The sequence below is a fragment of the Telopea speciosissima genome, chromosome 5 (genome assembly GCF_018873765.1).
Source record: "Telopea speciosissima isolate NSW1024214 ecotype Mountain lineage chromosome 5, Tspe_v1, whole genome shotgun sequence".
Classification (NCBI taxonomy): domain Eukaryota; kingdom Viridiplantae; phylum Streptophyta; class Magnoliopsida; order Proteales; family Proteaceae; genus Telopea; species Telopea speciosissima.
In genome coordinates this window covers 3,280,062-3,296,840 of record NC_057920.1, presented here as the reverse complement: position 1 = coordinate 3,296,840, position 16,779 = coordinate 3,280,062, and the positions used below count along the sequence as shown (strand labels likewise).

The window sequence follows — 16,779 nt, the reverse complement described above, 5'->3', positions numbered from 1 at the left end:
GAACCGGACCGGACCAGATCGACAATTTGACACCCGTACTCTTTGGAGGTTAAATCTATTTTTTTTTACTCTTAAAAATTAATTAATTGTTAAAATAAAATAAAATAATTTCATTCGACGAAAAACAGGAACGCCAGAACAATACGCTTTTTTTTGGTGTGGTGTCTTTTTGACTCTCAATCCATCCAAGACATCCCCCGACCACATCCACAGAATATATATAATACAGACTACAGAAAGAGAGATAGATGGATTGGTGAGAACTATAATAAGCTCAGCTTAGTAATAAGAAACCTCTTCCTTCCTTATCTCTCTCTCTCTCTCTCTCTCTCTCTCTCTCTTTGTTCTTTCTTTCCTCTCCCTTTGATTCCAGTTTCAATCTTAACAACAAAATAGAAAATGAGTTGGTGGTGGGCAGGAGCGATTGGTGCTGCTAAGGCAATTCCTTTTTCACAGTTTTTCTTATGTTTCTTTTAATCATTGTGTATTTTTGTTTTTTGTTTTTTGTTTCAACTTTTCCTCTCAATTTTGAAGAGTAGTTCTGATTGGAATTTCAAATTGATTGTTATTACAGAAGAAGTTGGATGGAGATGAAAGTCATTCAAAGGAAAAGCACGAGAGCGTAGGGCTAGTCATCGGGGTTACTGGAATCGTCGGCAACAGTCTAGCTGAGATTCTCCCTCTTCCCGACACCCCTGGTGGTCCTTGGAAGGTCTATGGAGTCGCTCGCCGCCCTCGTCCTTCCTGGAACGCTGACCATCCAGTTGAATACATCCAATGCGATGTCTCCGACGCCCAAGATACCCTGGCCAAGCTTTCCCCTCTCACCGACGTTACCCACATCTTCTACGTCACCTGGGCCGATCGAGGTAACGAATCTGCAAATTGTGAGATCAACGGTGCTATGTTCCACAACGTCCTTCGAGCTGTGATTCCCAACGCCCCCAATCTCCAACACATATGCCTGCAAACAGGCACCAAGCACTACCTGGGCGCCTTTGAAGATTTGATTTCAGGCACCGCTCGTCCTCACGATCCTCCCTTCGATGACGATCTCCCTCGCCTGCCTACCCCCAATTTCTACTACACTTTAGAGGATATTCTCTTAGAAGAGGTCGAGAAGAAGGATAGCTTGACGTGGTCTGTCCTTCGCCCTGGTGTCATCTTCGGCTTCTCACCTTTCAGCTTGATGAACATCATCGGAACTCTCTGCGTCTATGCCGCTATCTGTAAACACGAAGGCAAGCCTCTCAGGTTCCCTGGGACTCGATCTGCCTGGGATCTTTACGCTGAGGCTTCCGATGCCGATTTGATCGCCGAGCATCACATTTGGGCGTCTGTCGATCCTTATGCGAAGAACGAAGCTTTCAATTGCGTCAACGGAGATGTGTTCAAGTGGAAACATCTCTGGAAAGCTCTTGCAGAGCAATTCGGGATGGATTGTCCATCTGAATACGAAGAGGGGGTTCCCTCCTTTGCGGAGTTAATGAAGGGCAAGGGACCTGTGTGGGACGAGATCGTCAAGGAGCACGAGCTATTGCCTACTAAACTGGAGGATGTCGGGCTATGGTGGTTCGCAGATGTTACCCTTAGGGTTCAAGAATCGTTTTTGAGCTCCATGAACAAGAGCAAAGAACATGGCTTTGTGGGTTTCAGGAACTCCACCAAATCTTTTGTTTCGTGGATAGACAAGATGAAGGCGTTCAAGCTCGTTCCTTAGTCTGAAATTGATGAGGGATCTTTCTTTTTTTTGATTTTGTAAGCTTCAGTTTCATTCAAAAAGTATCAATTAGTGGAGGAGAGGGGATGGTGGGGAAGCAATAAGAACGAAAACAGAGAGAGAACAGTTGGGTGAGCTTTGTTGTTGTTATTATTGTTATCGTCCGTCATAGATTGTTGTTGCTTTTTTTTTTTTTTTTTTTTTTTTTTTGGTAAAAATAGATTGTTGTTGCTGCTGCTACTGCTGAGGTTCCTATTGATTTTATAAAGGAATCGATTGTTATATACAAATCAATGTGAAATTCAGGAATAAATACCTGCTAAATTTTCTGCTATATTCATGAATAAAAATACCTGCTAAAGCCTAAATGATCATATATTTTTTTCTTGAAAGGTTATGTATTTAGCCTTCCAAAACTATACCATAATCTCCTGAAAGAGTTTGACATTAATTCTTGGAATTATGAAAGGAGAACCAGGTTTACAAGAAAGACTGCATTTTGAGGTAATCATCAACCCCAAAAATCTTCAAAATGAAAAGAGATCATAGAGAAATAACCTGTTACATGAGAAAGTGATTTCTAAAGCAATTTTTGCCTTGAGAAACTCCAGGAAGAAGGATAGGTAGAAGTTTATTTTTCTGTACTCTGAATTGGCTTATCACTTTGGTGGAATAATAAGAATACCATTTTTGTTTGTGTTTGTAGATCAGGGCTTAAAAGACTGGACTCTGGATCCAGTTATCACTTTGGTGGAATAAGGATCAAGAATATATAAGCATAACCATTATTTGGGTTTGTGTTTGTAGATCAGGGCTTAAAAGACCGGGAATGTGGATACAGGATCCGGATCAGTCTATTCGGATCAGAATTGGCTGACACCGATTCCGGTTTCCACCGTTCCTAATTATTGCTTTCCGCATCGGAATTGGATCCGAAGCCGTCGCATCTTTGTCATATTTTTCATAATCCACCTTGAATTGAATTGGACCAATTCATGGGTCGATTCTCGACTCCTGAACTAATTTAATTTTCACTATAAAATAGTTTAGATTTTCTATTCCTAAACCAATTCAGTCCGATTCGGATCAGAATCCTCTTTGTCCGATTTCGAGTTTTAAAATCGTGCTTGTCCTACCAATTGACCCTTTATTTTAAAAATCTCTCCACAAATACCCCAAGTTTTAAGTTTTTTTTTTTTTGTTGGTAAGAATTTTTATGTCAAATGTCATTTATATAACTTTATATTACATATAATTTCATATATATTACATATATTTCTAATACATGTATAATATAGTAATCCCACCAAAAAAATGTACAACATAGTAATTGGAGCCACATCTAAAACGAATCAAATCTTAATTGGACATGATATGATATGATAAGAGTAGGGGTGTAAGGTTGGCCATGTCTACCCAAGCTGCCCAAAGTGAGCTTGAATAGGGCTTGGGTTGGATTTTTCAACCTTGAGGGTCGGTTAGGGTTAAAGTTTTCAGGTCTTAGGTCAGGGTCTGGTTGGGCCAAGGTTGAGGCCTCTGACTAAGCCCAGCCCGGCCTGGACCTTCTAGATGCCAAGCTCTCAGCCTCAAACTACACCACGCCGCACCTTTAAGGGAATTGGAGAGGATTTTCTCCCCTCGACATCAATTGGTGGAACCGGGTATTCAGTTCGGTTCCAAGCAATGGCAGTGGGATCCAGATCCAGATCAAGTCCCGAAGCGGTTCTAGAATTAAATACTCTAACTGATCCTGGATGGTTCGGTTTGGATTTGGTTACAATCCGGTTCTTGTATTCAGTTCTTATCTGGTTATTACATTCGATTACTAAATTCAATTTAATTTCAGTTATGCCATTTGTTTCTCATTCGATTATGATATTCAAGAGATATAGCAAAGCAAAAGTTTGAGATCAAAATATATGATTTGCTTAAGTAAAAGAAATATTGCTAGAATATTTTAATTGAAAAAAAATATCAATCTAATTGGAACAGATTGACTCAAAAGTGAGATAATTTTCAGTTTCTATTATAACTATCCATTCATGAAGAGACCTGAATTTGTTTTTATTAAATCCTCGGTCGAGCAACTATTTCAAATGAGTAGAAGATTTTAAACCTAACAACCTATTAGGTTTTATGTTAATATTTAAGGTGGGTATTCAGTTCAGATTCGGTTAGATTCGTCGGATAGGTGGGTAGATCTAGATCCGATTTGAACCGAATTATAAAGACATTTTCAGATCCAGGACATAACCATATTAAATTTGGTCCGAATCGGTTCCAATTATTCGTTTCGGATCCAGATTCGACACTTGATTACTGGTTACTCATTGACACCCTTACTGGCGACAAGCAAGCATTCCCAAACCGCCGGTTAGGTAAATATATGAGGTTAGTAAAGTATAATTTTTGTTGGGAAAAATTACACTCACCCCATGAAATTTATATTAAATACAGAATGACCCCTTGTGTTTCTAAATTATACAGCCATACCCCCTGAATTCCCACTTCATTGGGTAAGTGTTATGGTGTTAGTTAAGTTTACCCTCAAATGACTAATATACCCTTTTTAGTGTGTGAGCTTACCATTTTGCCCACAGAGCATCCCTAACTTCACACCCCCTTCCCCTGTTCCTTGAATCAGACCGAGGGTTTAGGCTTCGAAGGAAGAGAATCGTTGCCGAGATACGCTTCATCACCATTGAATCCAAAAATGGCTCATCGATTGATTTCTCACAGTGTTCATAAGATGCCCAAATCAATCTTCCGTTCAGCTTTTTTGGTCGATCTGGGTATTATCAAATTATCAAGCTGTAATCTTTCTTCTTATCGTTCTGCTACTGCATCTATTGATCAGAAGAAAGTGTTGGATCGCTTAAATCATAAAGACTGGTTAGCACCCAATGAAGTTTTAAAAATTTTCAAGCCCCTTAGAGATTCTGAATTGGTTCTTAATGTTTTGGAAAGAGTGTCCAAACGTAAGGATTACAAGCCCAATGAAGCACTTTTCACCCTTGTGATTGAGAAGCTCGCCCAAGCCAAGAAATTTGATGCCATCGAAGTCGTATTTAAGTGGATTAAAAGTGAAAGGGGAGAGAAGTTCTGAAACATGCACAAACCAACAGTGTATAGGTATCACACCCTCTGTCTTGTGAATCTTGTGCTAAGCCTCTCATTCATCGTCTCTGCAAGTTCTCCTCCTCAGTTCAGAGAAACCCCAGAGTTTTACAATTCCCCAAAATGCCCCCAGAGCAGCGACGACAGGGAAGGATCAGACGTGTGCTCCGATCTGACCATCCACGTAGCAATGACGCTTGACGCAGCTCGCCTGAGAGGATCCATCTCTGCAATTGTATCGGTACTCCAACACTCTTCTTGCCCTCAAAACGTAGCTCTCCATTCCGTGGCCTCTGCCTCCGCCTCCGCCTCCGCCGGTCATCTACGCAACACCATATCCAAAACTCCTTTCCATACCTGACATTCCTAGTGTACCGCTTCGATGATTCCGCCGTGGCCGGCCTAATCGCCACCTCCATTCGTGCCGCACTTGACTGCCCACTCAATTACGCTCGTAACTGCCTTGCTAATCTCTTCCCTCTCTGCAACGATTCTAACCCTAAACCCTCTCTCTGATTCGAGTAACAAGGGAAGGGGGTTGTGAAGTTAGGGATGCCCTATGGGTAAAGTGATAAACTCACACCTTGAAAGGGGGTATATGAGTCATTTAAGGGCAAACTTAATGAATATCGTAACACCAAATTAACAGAGTGGGAGCTTAAGGGTGCGGTTGTATAATTTAGAAATACAGGGGGTCATCCTATATTTAGTACAAACCTCAGTAGGTGGCAGTGTAATTTTTTTTTTTTATATTTTCAAATACCTCTTTAAAAATGATTAAATTTATAATTGTTCCCTGAATTTTTATTAATTTCATATACACCCCTGCTTTCCAAACTAAGTATCGATATAATCTTTCCTGTAGTACCGTTAGACAGAGGCGTTATAACATAGCGGATCTTAGTTTTTGAACATCGATGGACCATTCTGCCCTTGATAGAGTAAAATGACCAAAATAACCTTACCTGGAAAAACAAAAAAAACCAGGAGTTCATCTTCCCCAAATCGTTTAGGGTTTGGGGAAAATGAGTTCTTGAAATCTGCTAACCTTACCTGAAATCTTCTGATCTCTCTCAATTCCTGCTTTCTCTGATTCCAAGTTCCTGACTTTACCGTTCTCGATTTAGATTCGTTTCAGGTGTCGGAGTCTTGAAGAGTTCCATTTTCTGATTTACTTGTTTCAGTTTCAGACTTCCAGGTCAATTCTTTGTACTAGAACTCTCTTTCTTTCATCATCACACGAAATTTCTGATTTCATTCTTATTTTTGAAGAATTCTCAATTGTTCTGCAACTTCATCCTCCGGGAATTATTCAAGAAATTAACTGTTTTCTCTGCAACTACTGATCTCTTCTCCAACCTCTGTTATGTTGAAGTTGATGGGGTTTCACTGCGTTTTTCACTGTTAATGGTCAGCTAATCCCTCTCTTAATTGTCATCACTAGACACGCGAGAGAGAGAGAGAGAGAGAGAGAGAGAGAGAGAGAGAGAGAGATGGCAGCAACACCGTTAATGCCTCAAAATCCAATGCCTGGAAACCCTAATTTGGATGGGAACCCGCAGCCACCACCATCTCCAGGGACGGACATGACCGGTATCTGCTTCAGGGATCAGTTATGGTTGAATACGTACCCTCTCGATCGAAATCTCATGTTTGATTACTTTGCTTTGTCACCTTTCTACGATTGGAGCTGTAACAATGAACAATTAAGGATGCGCGCCATACACCCACTTGATATCTCTCACCTCTCGTAAGATCTCCACCATATTCTTTCTTTGTGATACTTTTGATTGTTGTGATTCAATTGAAGAAGGAAAATCTTCAAACAGTAACATTTGGTTTATTTTGTGAGACTTTCGTTTCCATCTTTTTACCAGGTTTATCATGCAAACAATTCTATTTGATTTTCCATTTGCCACAATACGTATCCGTTAGCGAATCTAGAACAGATAAAATTCCTGCATTTCAAGAACTTTAGGGAGTGATTCGATCTAGCATGAACTGAATATCCGCCCTTATTTCCCCTTATTTCACTGGCCAAATTACGCTTCGAATCTCGTTTTTTGCGAAAGTTTTCTAATTTTTTTTCTCTTTTTCGTCTGTCTTTGCCAAGAGATTTCAAGAACTCATCTTCCCCAAACCCTAAACGCTTTGGGGAAGATGAGTTGTAATTTTTTTTGTTGTTTTTATTTTTTCAGGTAAAGTCATTTTGGTTATTTTACCCTATTAAGGGGGGTAGAATGGTTCATCGAAGTTCAAAAATTGGGATCTATTATGCTATAATGTCTCTGGATAACGACATGAATTATAGTGGTACTTAGTTTGGAAAGCAGGAGTGTATGTGAAATTAATGAAAATTCAAAAAGCAACTGTAAATTTGGTCATTTTCAAAAGGCATTTGAAAATAACCCTTTTGTAAATGACAATCTATTTCTCAAAGAGTGTTTGACGCGCAACTAATGAATTACAAAGGTCTACTAGCCATAGAGAGGAATTTCTCTTGGGCTTAAGTGTGCTAAAACATTATACTCTCTAGAAATATACTGGAAATAACACGAAAACAAACATGAGGATAGATATCAGATATCCTGGATGACCGAGTGTAGGTGAAGAGGAGTTGGCACCAGCGAGTCATTGAGAAAAGAAATTACTGCCTTCTTGTCGGACTACAGGATCAAGTGATCAACCGCTTGGGCTATTCCCTCCAATAAGCCGCTTCTAAATCTAATCACCCGAATCAATCTCCTTAAATAAAGCCATCTTTGATTTTGCATCTATAATGGCTCCCTGAATCACGAATGGCAAGTCCTATCCTACATTTACCACTAGTATGATCCTTGGAGGCATCGGAGTTCACCTTTAGAGTAGTCTTTGGAGGAGGTTTCCATGTGGAGGGGGGGAGGGGGGAAGTGTAATTTTTCTCACCGAAAGAAAAAGTAAGTATAACTACCTACGGATTTATCAAAAAAAAATGAAGGGAAAATATACCTACCAAGAGTTGGGATCCACTCGAGGTGGATGCCATCTATGCGTCTCATTTTGACTCCCATTCCCGACAAAATTTCTAGTGATTAATTTCTATTCACTAGTACCAAAAAATAAAAATACTAATTTTTTATTCATGAATTTGATTTATTTGTTTCATTTTCTATTTGATTTATTTTCCCAAGTCCTTCTAATAGAGGTGGATCGTAAATCGCACTTGAACAGTATGTTCAGGCAAAGGGTAAGGTGATCATTTTCACCTTCTATTAGAATAACTTAGGCAAATGGACTGCGCAGAAAAATGGAGCAGTTAATAGCTCCTGGTTGGCTCGGCGGGTGGACTTGAGAGATGGTAGGAATGGAATATTGGGAAAATTTGGGGGCAGAGATGGAACAGAACAGTTGTTATTTCACCTCCGCTTCCGTTTATCACTTGTTAGTTCTTACACAGAGATTATATCGCTTATCAGTTAAATCACTCTCAGTGGACTGGTATCTTCCCCTTTTCAAAATTTCAAAGTTGAATTGCAGTTCAAAGTCCTGATACATGTAAGTATCCTCACTTGCCCAATTGCTATTATCTGTCTCTCTCTCTCTCTCGATGGAATCTCGTTCGACGAACAAGAGAGTTGAGTTCACTGGGGATATTCATTTGGAGGAAAATTTGAACTTGGCTATGGATCGATTATATTTAAAGCTTTTCAGGGGTAAAGCTGGGGGAGGTGCAGGATGAAGGCGGGATTCGATTCCTGGCCTGAAAGATGACAATCCACAAGCTTTACCTTCAATTGGATTTGAAATTTAAGCGCAGCGCAAGGGCCCCTGTATATTTTAGTAATGGGGTTTTTGATTACAGGACATTTAGTTTGTTGACTTACAAATTACAATCTCTTCTAGTTCGATCTTTCTGATGTTCTTCTCTAAATATTTTTTGTTCATCACTCCCTTTCTTCCGTTGGACATGTGGGTTTAAACTTAGAAATAGCCAGGTGTTCGTCCAACTCGTTAATTTGCTTTCTTTGTCCACTCTTCTCCAATTTTGTCCCTCACAAACTCTTAAGTACCTGTGCGGTGTGATTTTCATCGCGTATTTGCTGTAAGCTTGAATTGAGTGGGCATGTCTCTTTTTTTCTTGTCATTTAATTTTATTTGATGCCCTAAAGTTTCTCATATGTCCATGCCAGTTACATAATCTTCATCTGCGATCAAAAGGAATGGTGCTTACAAACTTTACTGGCACTGGTGTGGGATTTGGTTAGTACTGCTGCTTGTAATTTTGTCTTGTGGCATTTCTTTATAACTTTTGGTCTTTGGACTTCAAATTAGCTGTGACTAATATTACTGTTGCCTTTGTGTTATCATTACAGGTTTCGGTGCTGGTTGCGGTTTTGGAGTTGGATGGGGTTTTGGAGGTCTGTTTGTTGCTTTGGCTGTGTATGATTTATAATGTTTAAACTTCATATGCTTCTTATTGCTACATCTGACCTGATGAAATGTTTATATTTGAACACTAAGAAATGCATCCTTTCCGACTTTCTGTATCTATCCATTCCTGGTTGTCCAAGATATTAGGTTAAGTGAGAGGGAGTATTGTTCAATTTCCATAACATTGCAAGTTAATAAACATAATTTATGTTTTTGAAGAATCAACACTTCATGGAATATAGAAATTCTTATGAACTTTATTAAATATCCAACTAACAATTGCACTTGGTACATTTTGTTCTGGGAGGTGGGTTGGGGGGGGGGGGGGTTGGTTAAGACGTTTGCATTCATCTATGATCCATTATTTGGTTCAGATATCAGAATAACCCTTTGGGTGCAACAAGGAAAGACAAGACAAATTTATACATTGCTGGTGGCCTGTTTTCTTGTTTAGTTAATACGTTAGTAGAAGTTGATCTATCTGTCGAATAGGTAACAGCTGACAAGAAAAAAGAACTTCTGTACTTGTGATAATTAAGTCAGATAAATAGCTAATTGAAATTCTGTGAGACTAGTTAGAAATCAACTGGGGAAATCCCATCATGGGGTGGTGGTAATTGGCTTACGACTATTCATGAGATCGCAGTGTAATTTTCTAGACAATATTAGGGTATAACATTGAAATCATGATTTTGGAGCTCCAGAGCCTGCTCTATGAATAGTGATCACTAGACTATCATTCCAAAGTTAAAGAAATGACTAGGTAGCATGTTCAGACTCCCTCCCCCCTCCCCCCTCCCCCCTGCCCCAGCTTAGCTGTTTGCATGGGATGCCTGAATGAAATGTTGTCTGTCTTGCAGAAGCAATCTGTTTTTTTGTTTTAAGCATGATGCAAGAAGTGATTTCTAGGTCATGCACAGAATGTTGAGCTGCTATGGTGGCACCATCTGTGATGGTCCATCCACTTGACTGAGTGCTGTATTTCTCCCAGAAGCAATATGTTCTTAATAGAACATGAAAGAAGAAATGATTGCTAGGTCAAGCATGAACCCTGAGCATTGGTCATGGCATCATCTCTGTCATATTTCATTAGTTAGTTCTTTAGTTTAACCAGTGCTGTATTTTTTTGCCAGAAGCGTTATCTTGTCAGGGTTATGCATGAAAGAACAAATGAATGCCTGGCTAGGCAAAAACCCTGATTGTAGTATCATGGCACAATCTGTGATAGATCATCGACTTGAATGATCTCAAGCAATAGTTGCTGCAGTTACAGATGATAAAGCGTTGGTCTTTTTTTTACTTGACAATTTTGATGATGGTCCACCCATTGAAGAGAAACTAGCAGAATGTGAAACTTGTTATTGGTTCCACACACCCAATCACCATGAATCAAAAACAAGAGAGCACTGCTTCATACACTTGATGGCTGCCTATGGTTGGGGCATTGAGGAGGAAATGTTCCTGCATAACTACCTTGTTTATCATTCTTTGCAGAACTTTTATAATAAAAACAGGCATTGCAAGGAATTCTTTTAGGGCCCAACCATGCAACCAATAGCATAATCTGCTAAGTGCTACTGTCTATAATTTGCAATACTGGATCATAAGTGGATAGAGGTTTTGTGTGTGTGTTTGTGTGTAATTTTTTTGGGGGTGGTGGGTTGGGTTGAAACTTGTATGCACTGGGATGACTGGGGAGGGCTGAGAAAGGCATCTGATTAAACAGTGTGAAATTGGATCAGAACCAGCCTGGCAATGGCAAGGCCTAGGACAAATTCCACACCATACCAATTTCAAAGATAGGTACAATTATTATATCCAGTTAAAATCAAATCTAAAATTTTAGACCAATATTACACTTGTGAAATTTTGTGGAAATCAATGATTGCTTACTATCTTCTTCTTGATGTAGCTGGTTTTTAAATATGCATAGACCATTTAAGTTCAGTCTTAATCACCTTTTGTTGATCCTTGATATGTGGAATGGGTTTAGATGAGAACAATTACTTTTCTTGCTAATGCATATTCTTACATGCACAGTACATATGGTATGCTAAGAACTTTCTTTTGCCAAAATGTGCATTACTAACTGTTGATGTTATCTTCTTCAGGCATTCCATTGCAGATATTGGGTCTTGGCGTAGGTACATGCTGAAAATATGTTCTAATTTTTTTTTTTGATAGGTAAAATGTGTTTTAATTTGCTGTGGGATTGTGTATTGGATATCTCATTTTCTTTGTAATGTTTATTTGAAGGTGGAGGTTGTGGGGTAGGACTCGGCCTAGGATGGGGCTTTGGAGCTGCTTTCGGTAGTCAATATCGCACAAACAAGATCACGTTCCAGGGCATCAATTTCAACGATAAGAGTCCAAGTGATGGGAAAACAATGAAGGATTAGGCAAGAAGATCCAGGAGGTTTGGGCTTCACAATTACTTTTCATGTTGCTTCAAAGTGGACTTTCCCTCCTTGATCTCCTTGCAAGTCTTTCTTTTCCAACTTGGTCTCAATGGAAATAGTGAATGATCTTTCATCTTTGGACACTGCATCTCATTACATCAGTTGACAGAAGTTTTAAGTTTGGCATACCGGGGGGGGAGGATTACATTGCTAAAACGATGACTGATATAGAGATTGGATTTCAATAATCTTAGATGAAACTATAGGGGTGAGTTTAGCTATGGTGGGCATGCAGTGTGCATTATGTTATGACGATGATTGAAGTGGAGGAGTTAAGCATATGGAGTATATTTGTTTTGGTTGATCTGTTGGTTTCACTTTAATCTGTGACTATTTCAATATTTCATCAAAAGCCCAGATCTAACTTTCTAGCAGACACTTGACCAGAGCAGAGAACAGTTACGAGGTTCTTGAACAATGACTGGATCTAATGTTATGGGCCAAAATGAATTAGGTGAACAATAGATGATCTTATGGATGGATATTTGGATATATTATGTTGGTCCTCTCCCTTGTCATTATCCTGGCTATGTTGCTGAGTGAGTGGTAGTTGAAGTACACCCTTTAATTAACAAGTTGTAGGCTTTGAAGCAAAGGTTTTGACTTGATGCAGTTCAATACTGAGTTAAACATGTCACATTGCAGGAACATAATTTTTTTATGGGAAAAGGTATTGGTTTTGGATATACTAGATTTATCCAAATATCGATCCTTCAAACCATTTAGTTGCTACTGCTGCCCCCACTCTCTACAACTGCCACCTCCTGTAACCTCTGACTCCCACCATTTAGTTGTTATGAAAGAACAATTCTAAGTCTCAAATGAGATTGATACACTAGCTAAAGTATTGGATGTTACTTTCAAAGTTGTGGCTGTGAATTGTATTTATGTAGGTCCCAAGGATGCATATAGGGTCAGGGATGGTAGGACTAGTCTTGATATTATGGATGTTGTATCTGACTTCTTATTTCCTTGCTATAAAAAAATTGTCCCAAATGAGATACAATAGGTTACTCGGATTAGGTTGATGGAGAAGAGAACAGGTTGATGGAGAAGAGAACATCTTACATCTTTGCATTAAGCACAATAGTTTTGAGGCTTGTAAGTTGTTGATGCGTTCGATGAGTGATGATGGGTATGTGAATTCGAGAATTGATTGTGGCAACAGTGTCCTGCATCTTGTAGTCATCAACAAACAATTAGAGGTTTCTCATATCTGTGCCGTCAAAATTGAGGTAAGGTGCCTTACCACTGTTTGTAAAATTACCAATCCAAACGGCCATCATGTTAAGATCATAGGGGTCAACTAGCCATCTCAAGACTATTTGGGTATTTACTACAACTGAAAAAGTTGAATTTCAACATTTATAACGTGCTGGGAACTAATCATGGTTGTGGGAATCTCATTTGACAGTTCACATTAAGCCTTATCTGAGATTATAAATTGGCCTTAATTTACTCCCAAATCCAATCAAACGATGATAAATAGAAAAATTGGAAACTTTTCATTGAAATCATATATAGATTCATTTTGGTTGAGAAAATCGACATTTGGACTGATGGTTGGATCCCCTCTCTTTCGGATTTCATGATTCAACATCGGAAGCTAGAATGCTATCAACTTAACCGAGTAATAGAAATTGATCACCAGAATCGTAAATGGAGAACTGATTTATTGGATAAACTATTCCACTCATCCGACGAAGAGGCCAGTCTTCAAATCAATTTAAATCTCCTCCCAACTGAAGATTGGGAGGTTTGGGGTGTTTTTAGAAATGGAGAATTCTCGGTGAAGTCTGCCTACCACCTCTTAACTAATCAAATCCAAGTTTTTTCTAGAGAGCTTATGTCCAAGGGGTGGCCTTAGGTGAATGGCTGCACATTCGCCACACCCAGTGGACCCATCCTAGGTGAAGGACTGCACATTCGCCACACCTAGAGGACCCATCTTGCTGACATTGTGGAGCTGATAACAAAACTATGGATCACATCATCCTTGGAAGCCCTTTCGCGAAAGCTGTTAGGTTCGGGAGCTCACATTGTGGAGCTGATCACGAAACTATGGATCACATCATCCTTGGATGCCCTTTCGCGAAAGCTGTTTGGTTCGGGAGCTCACATTGTGAAGCTGATCGCGAAACTATGATGTGGATGCCCTTTGGCGAAAGCTGTTTGGTTCGGGAGCTCACTGACCTACTCCAGTACGACATACTAAAATCCAAAAATTTCCCTTAGGTGCAATGACTAGGATTCTCTCTTCTCCATTGACAAACATATGGTGTATGAAACACAGTCTCTGTCAACCTTTATCTGCTGATACCTCTGTGGATCAAGAAATGATCTTGTCTTCAACACTAAGAACTAGTCCCCATTTGAGGTTATCAGTGTTGCTTAGAGTGCTTTCCTCAATTTCCAGAGGGCCCCAACCAAGACTCAGTGCTCTCTTCCAACAGTCAATCCAACCTTGATTACGGGCCAAAGTGTTTGGAAGTCTCATCAACCGCCCTCTGGATTTGTTAAGATCAATTGTGATGCAACTCTACCAAAAGGAAAGACACTTAAGAGGGATTAGAATCATCATTCGTGATTATCTGGGCACTCAAATCTGAGCCGTGACACTTCCAATCTGCCAGTCATGGAGAAGCCATTGCAATTAAGTGTGCTCTGTCCCAGTCTCACTGAGCCGGTTACCAAAAGACGCAAATAGAATCTGACAACTAAGAAGTGAGCCCGGCTCATGTACTTGTACAAGAACAACAATTGCTGTCCTGAAATGCTGGTTAAGCAATGCGTGGCTGAACAATCACCGATGACCTCTTCCTCAAAACACCTCACTTCTTCTCGAGCCCTTGTACAAGTATAGGACACAGTTCCTCCAGCCCAGATCAGGTCCTTGTACGAGGACTAGAAGTAACGTCCTTGTACGTTGGTTGGATGCCACGTGTCCTCCAAAAAACCGATTACTTTTTATTTTGATAATAGGTAATACTAATTAGATTTAAATTAAAGTCTGAAATACAAACATCAGTTTTAGTACATCTTGCTTGATTTGCTAACTTATGAGCCAAATACACAAAAGATCTGCCATTTTAGATAACATAAAATTACTAAATTCTCCCAAAATATGTCTAATATCCCATAAGATGGTGAAAATTTCCCATGGCCATTGTGTTGTTGGAGGATTCAACCAATGAACTAGTTCCTTGCAGTCAGTCAAGATGTTGAGAGATGCGTTTGGAGACCCTTCTATTTGCTGTAGCCCAAATAGCAACCCTTGAGTTTCTGCCTCTTGTGTTGTTCTTGTATAACCGAAATTAGAGTATGCACAAATGAATGAGTTATTGCGGAACAGTATTACAGCCCAACCTGCTTCTTTAGTTTCTGCCGGAAAACTACCATCACAAATAATAGTTAGAGAGTCATGTGGTAGGGAAAGAGTTAGGTCAAATTTACAGACTCTCTTTGGTATTGTTTAAATTTATGTTTATTTGATAGATAAACATAAATAGATGTGTTTGGTATGATTTATAAACCCTATTTCTCATTAAAATAAATCAATACAAGCATAAATTCATAAACAGCTAGAGAGTTGTTTATGATTTATCACCGTAAACTATTAATGTTTATTTATGCGGGTACCATTAAAGAACATGTGCAGAATTACTACTTAGGTGGGGGTAAAAGAGTAAAACTAACGAAAATTAGAACAAAACCTCTCTTTTGCTTCTATCTCTCTCTCCAACCCCCACCCCAACCCTGCCCTCTCTCTTAACATATATCATATTATATAATGGAGAAAAGCTCTCTGTGGGAGAGTGTACCTCCCATGCCTAGACACAAAGGGGAGGGGGGGGGGTGGGGGAGTAGTCAAATGACCGCCCTACCCCTATGAAAAGTGAAGATGCTACCCCCTGATGCCAATGTGCATGTTATCATTGGCCCCCATGTGATGCGTAGGGACCACGCTCCCCCACAATGAACATCAACACTTATATTATAGATATGTAATATATAATATATATCTTAATAAGGGCATATCTAATGCATGAGGCTCCCACTATTGCGGGGTTTGCGGAGGGTCATAATGTACGCAGCCTTACCCCTGCTTTCGCAAAGAGGCTATTTCCAGAAAAGAATGCTACTTGGTCGTTGTGGCTCCTACGCCTAGACATAGAAGCACGTGCAGGTATTGCGCTACCCCATGGAAAGGCAGAAATCTTGCCCAACACGATGCTTGGGCGTGCACTCCCATTGGCCAGCATGCGTGTGCAGATTCTAGAGACCCAGATTGCAATCTCTTGCCCTAAGAACATATTCTTCACTTAAAGATATCAAACATATTTTTCATTATATAATCTATTATGTCTACTAGTAACCAAACAATTATTGTTTATAACCCATAACTCATTATCATAATTGATTATTCATGAATAGATCATAAATATAAATATAAACTATGCCAAAGAGAGCCTAAGGTATACATGTGTTGAGCTAGGGATGATGTCAGACATACTTAAGGATAAAAGTTTGAAGTCCTTAATCCATTTATTAAAAAAACTCCCATATTTTTTTTTCCTCTAAACCCCTTGGCAATAATACAAAAAAACCGATTACTTGGAGACTTGGAGTTCCTGTCGTTCAAACCTTTCTTCTCTCTTTCCCTCTTGGTGTTTTTTTTCTTCTCCGTGAGTCCCACATCCTCCTCCTTTTTTGCTCTCCTTCTTCTTCTGCTTGGCAGGAGGAGACGAAGGAACACAGAACACACCACCGTTCCATCACCTCTTCTTCCTCCTAGCTACCACCACCGCCCCCACCTTTTGCACTAATAATGAGAAAATGACAAATTTCATTACCTCACCGTAGCATACACGAATGAGCAGATGAGACCCTCTGGTTCCATTTGAAGTTTCGGCTCAATACGCTCAATGCGCTATGAGTGAAATTTTACAATAAACGCGTGGGTCTGAAAACACCAAACCCCAGAAGAAAAAAACCAACCAGAGAATTTTAAGTACTACTCGTCTGAGACCGTGTGAGCTTCGATTCTGAGAGGAAACATCGAGATAGCAAGGT

General features: G+C 39.6%; 2 protein-coding genes across 5 annotated transcripts; both read left to right on the top strand.

Moving 5' to 3' along the window:
• The first annotated feature begins 322 nt into the window (after positions 1-322).
• Positions 323-1,730, top strand: LOC122661248 ((S)-8-oxocitronellyl enol synthase ISY1-like). Its single transcript, XM_043856591.1, has 2 exons — positions 323-438; positions 575-1,730. Exons 1-2 carry the CDS (start codon positions 400-402, stop codon positions 1,718-1,720), a joined length of 1,185 nt encoding a protein of 394 aa, XP_043712526.1. The 5' UTR covers positions 323-399; the 3' UTR covers positions 1,721-1,730.
• Positions 1,731-8,318: 6,588 nt separating this feature from the next.
• Positions 8,319-12,027, top strand: LOC122662633 (protein TRIGALACTOSYLDIACYLGLYCEROL 5, chloroplastic-like). 4 transcript variants are annotated; one of them, XM_043858323.1, is made up of 5 exons: positions 8,319-8,375; positions 9,007-9,075; positions 9,207-9,234; positions 11,359-11,391; positions 11,504-12,027. In XM_043858323.1, exons 2-5 carry the CDS (start codon positions 9,037-9,039, stop codon positions 11,644-11,646), a joined length of 243 nt encoding a protein of 80 aa, XP_043714258.1. In that variant the 5' UTR covers positions 8,319-8,375; positions 9,007-9,036; the 3' UTR covers positions 11,647-12,027. The 4 variants fall into 4 exon arrangements, with proteins under 4 accessions (XP_043714258.1, XP_043714256.1, XP_043714257.1 ...); XM_043858321.1 differs by having other exon boundaries at positions 8,326-8,375; positions 9,007-9,076; positions 9,190-9,234; XM_043858322.1 differs by having other exon boundaries at positions 8,342-8,371; positions 9,007-9,076; positions 9,190-9,234.
• The last annotated feature ends 4,752 nt before the right edge of the window (positions 12,028-16,779 follow it).

Coding starts and splice junctions, on each gene's coding strand:
- LOC122661248 (XM_043856591.1), top strand. CDS start 400: ATGAGTTGGTGGTGGGCAGGAGCGATTGGTGCTGCTAAG. Junction 439..574: donor GAGCGATTGGTGCTGCTAAG/GCAATTCCTTTT, acceptor TTGTTATTACAG/AAGAAGTTGGATGGAGATGA.
- LOC122662633 (XM_043858321.1), top strand. CDS start 9,037: ATGGTGCTTACAAACTTTACTGGCACTGGTGTGGGATTTG. Junction 9,235..11,358: donor AGTTGGATGGGGTTTTGGAG/GTCTGTTTGTTG, acceptor TATCTTCTTCAG/GCATTCCATTGCAGATATTG. Junction 11,392..11,503: donor GATATTGGGTCTTGGCGTAG/GTACATGCTGAA, acceptor GTTTATTTGAAG/GTGGAGGTTGTGGGGTAGGA.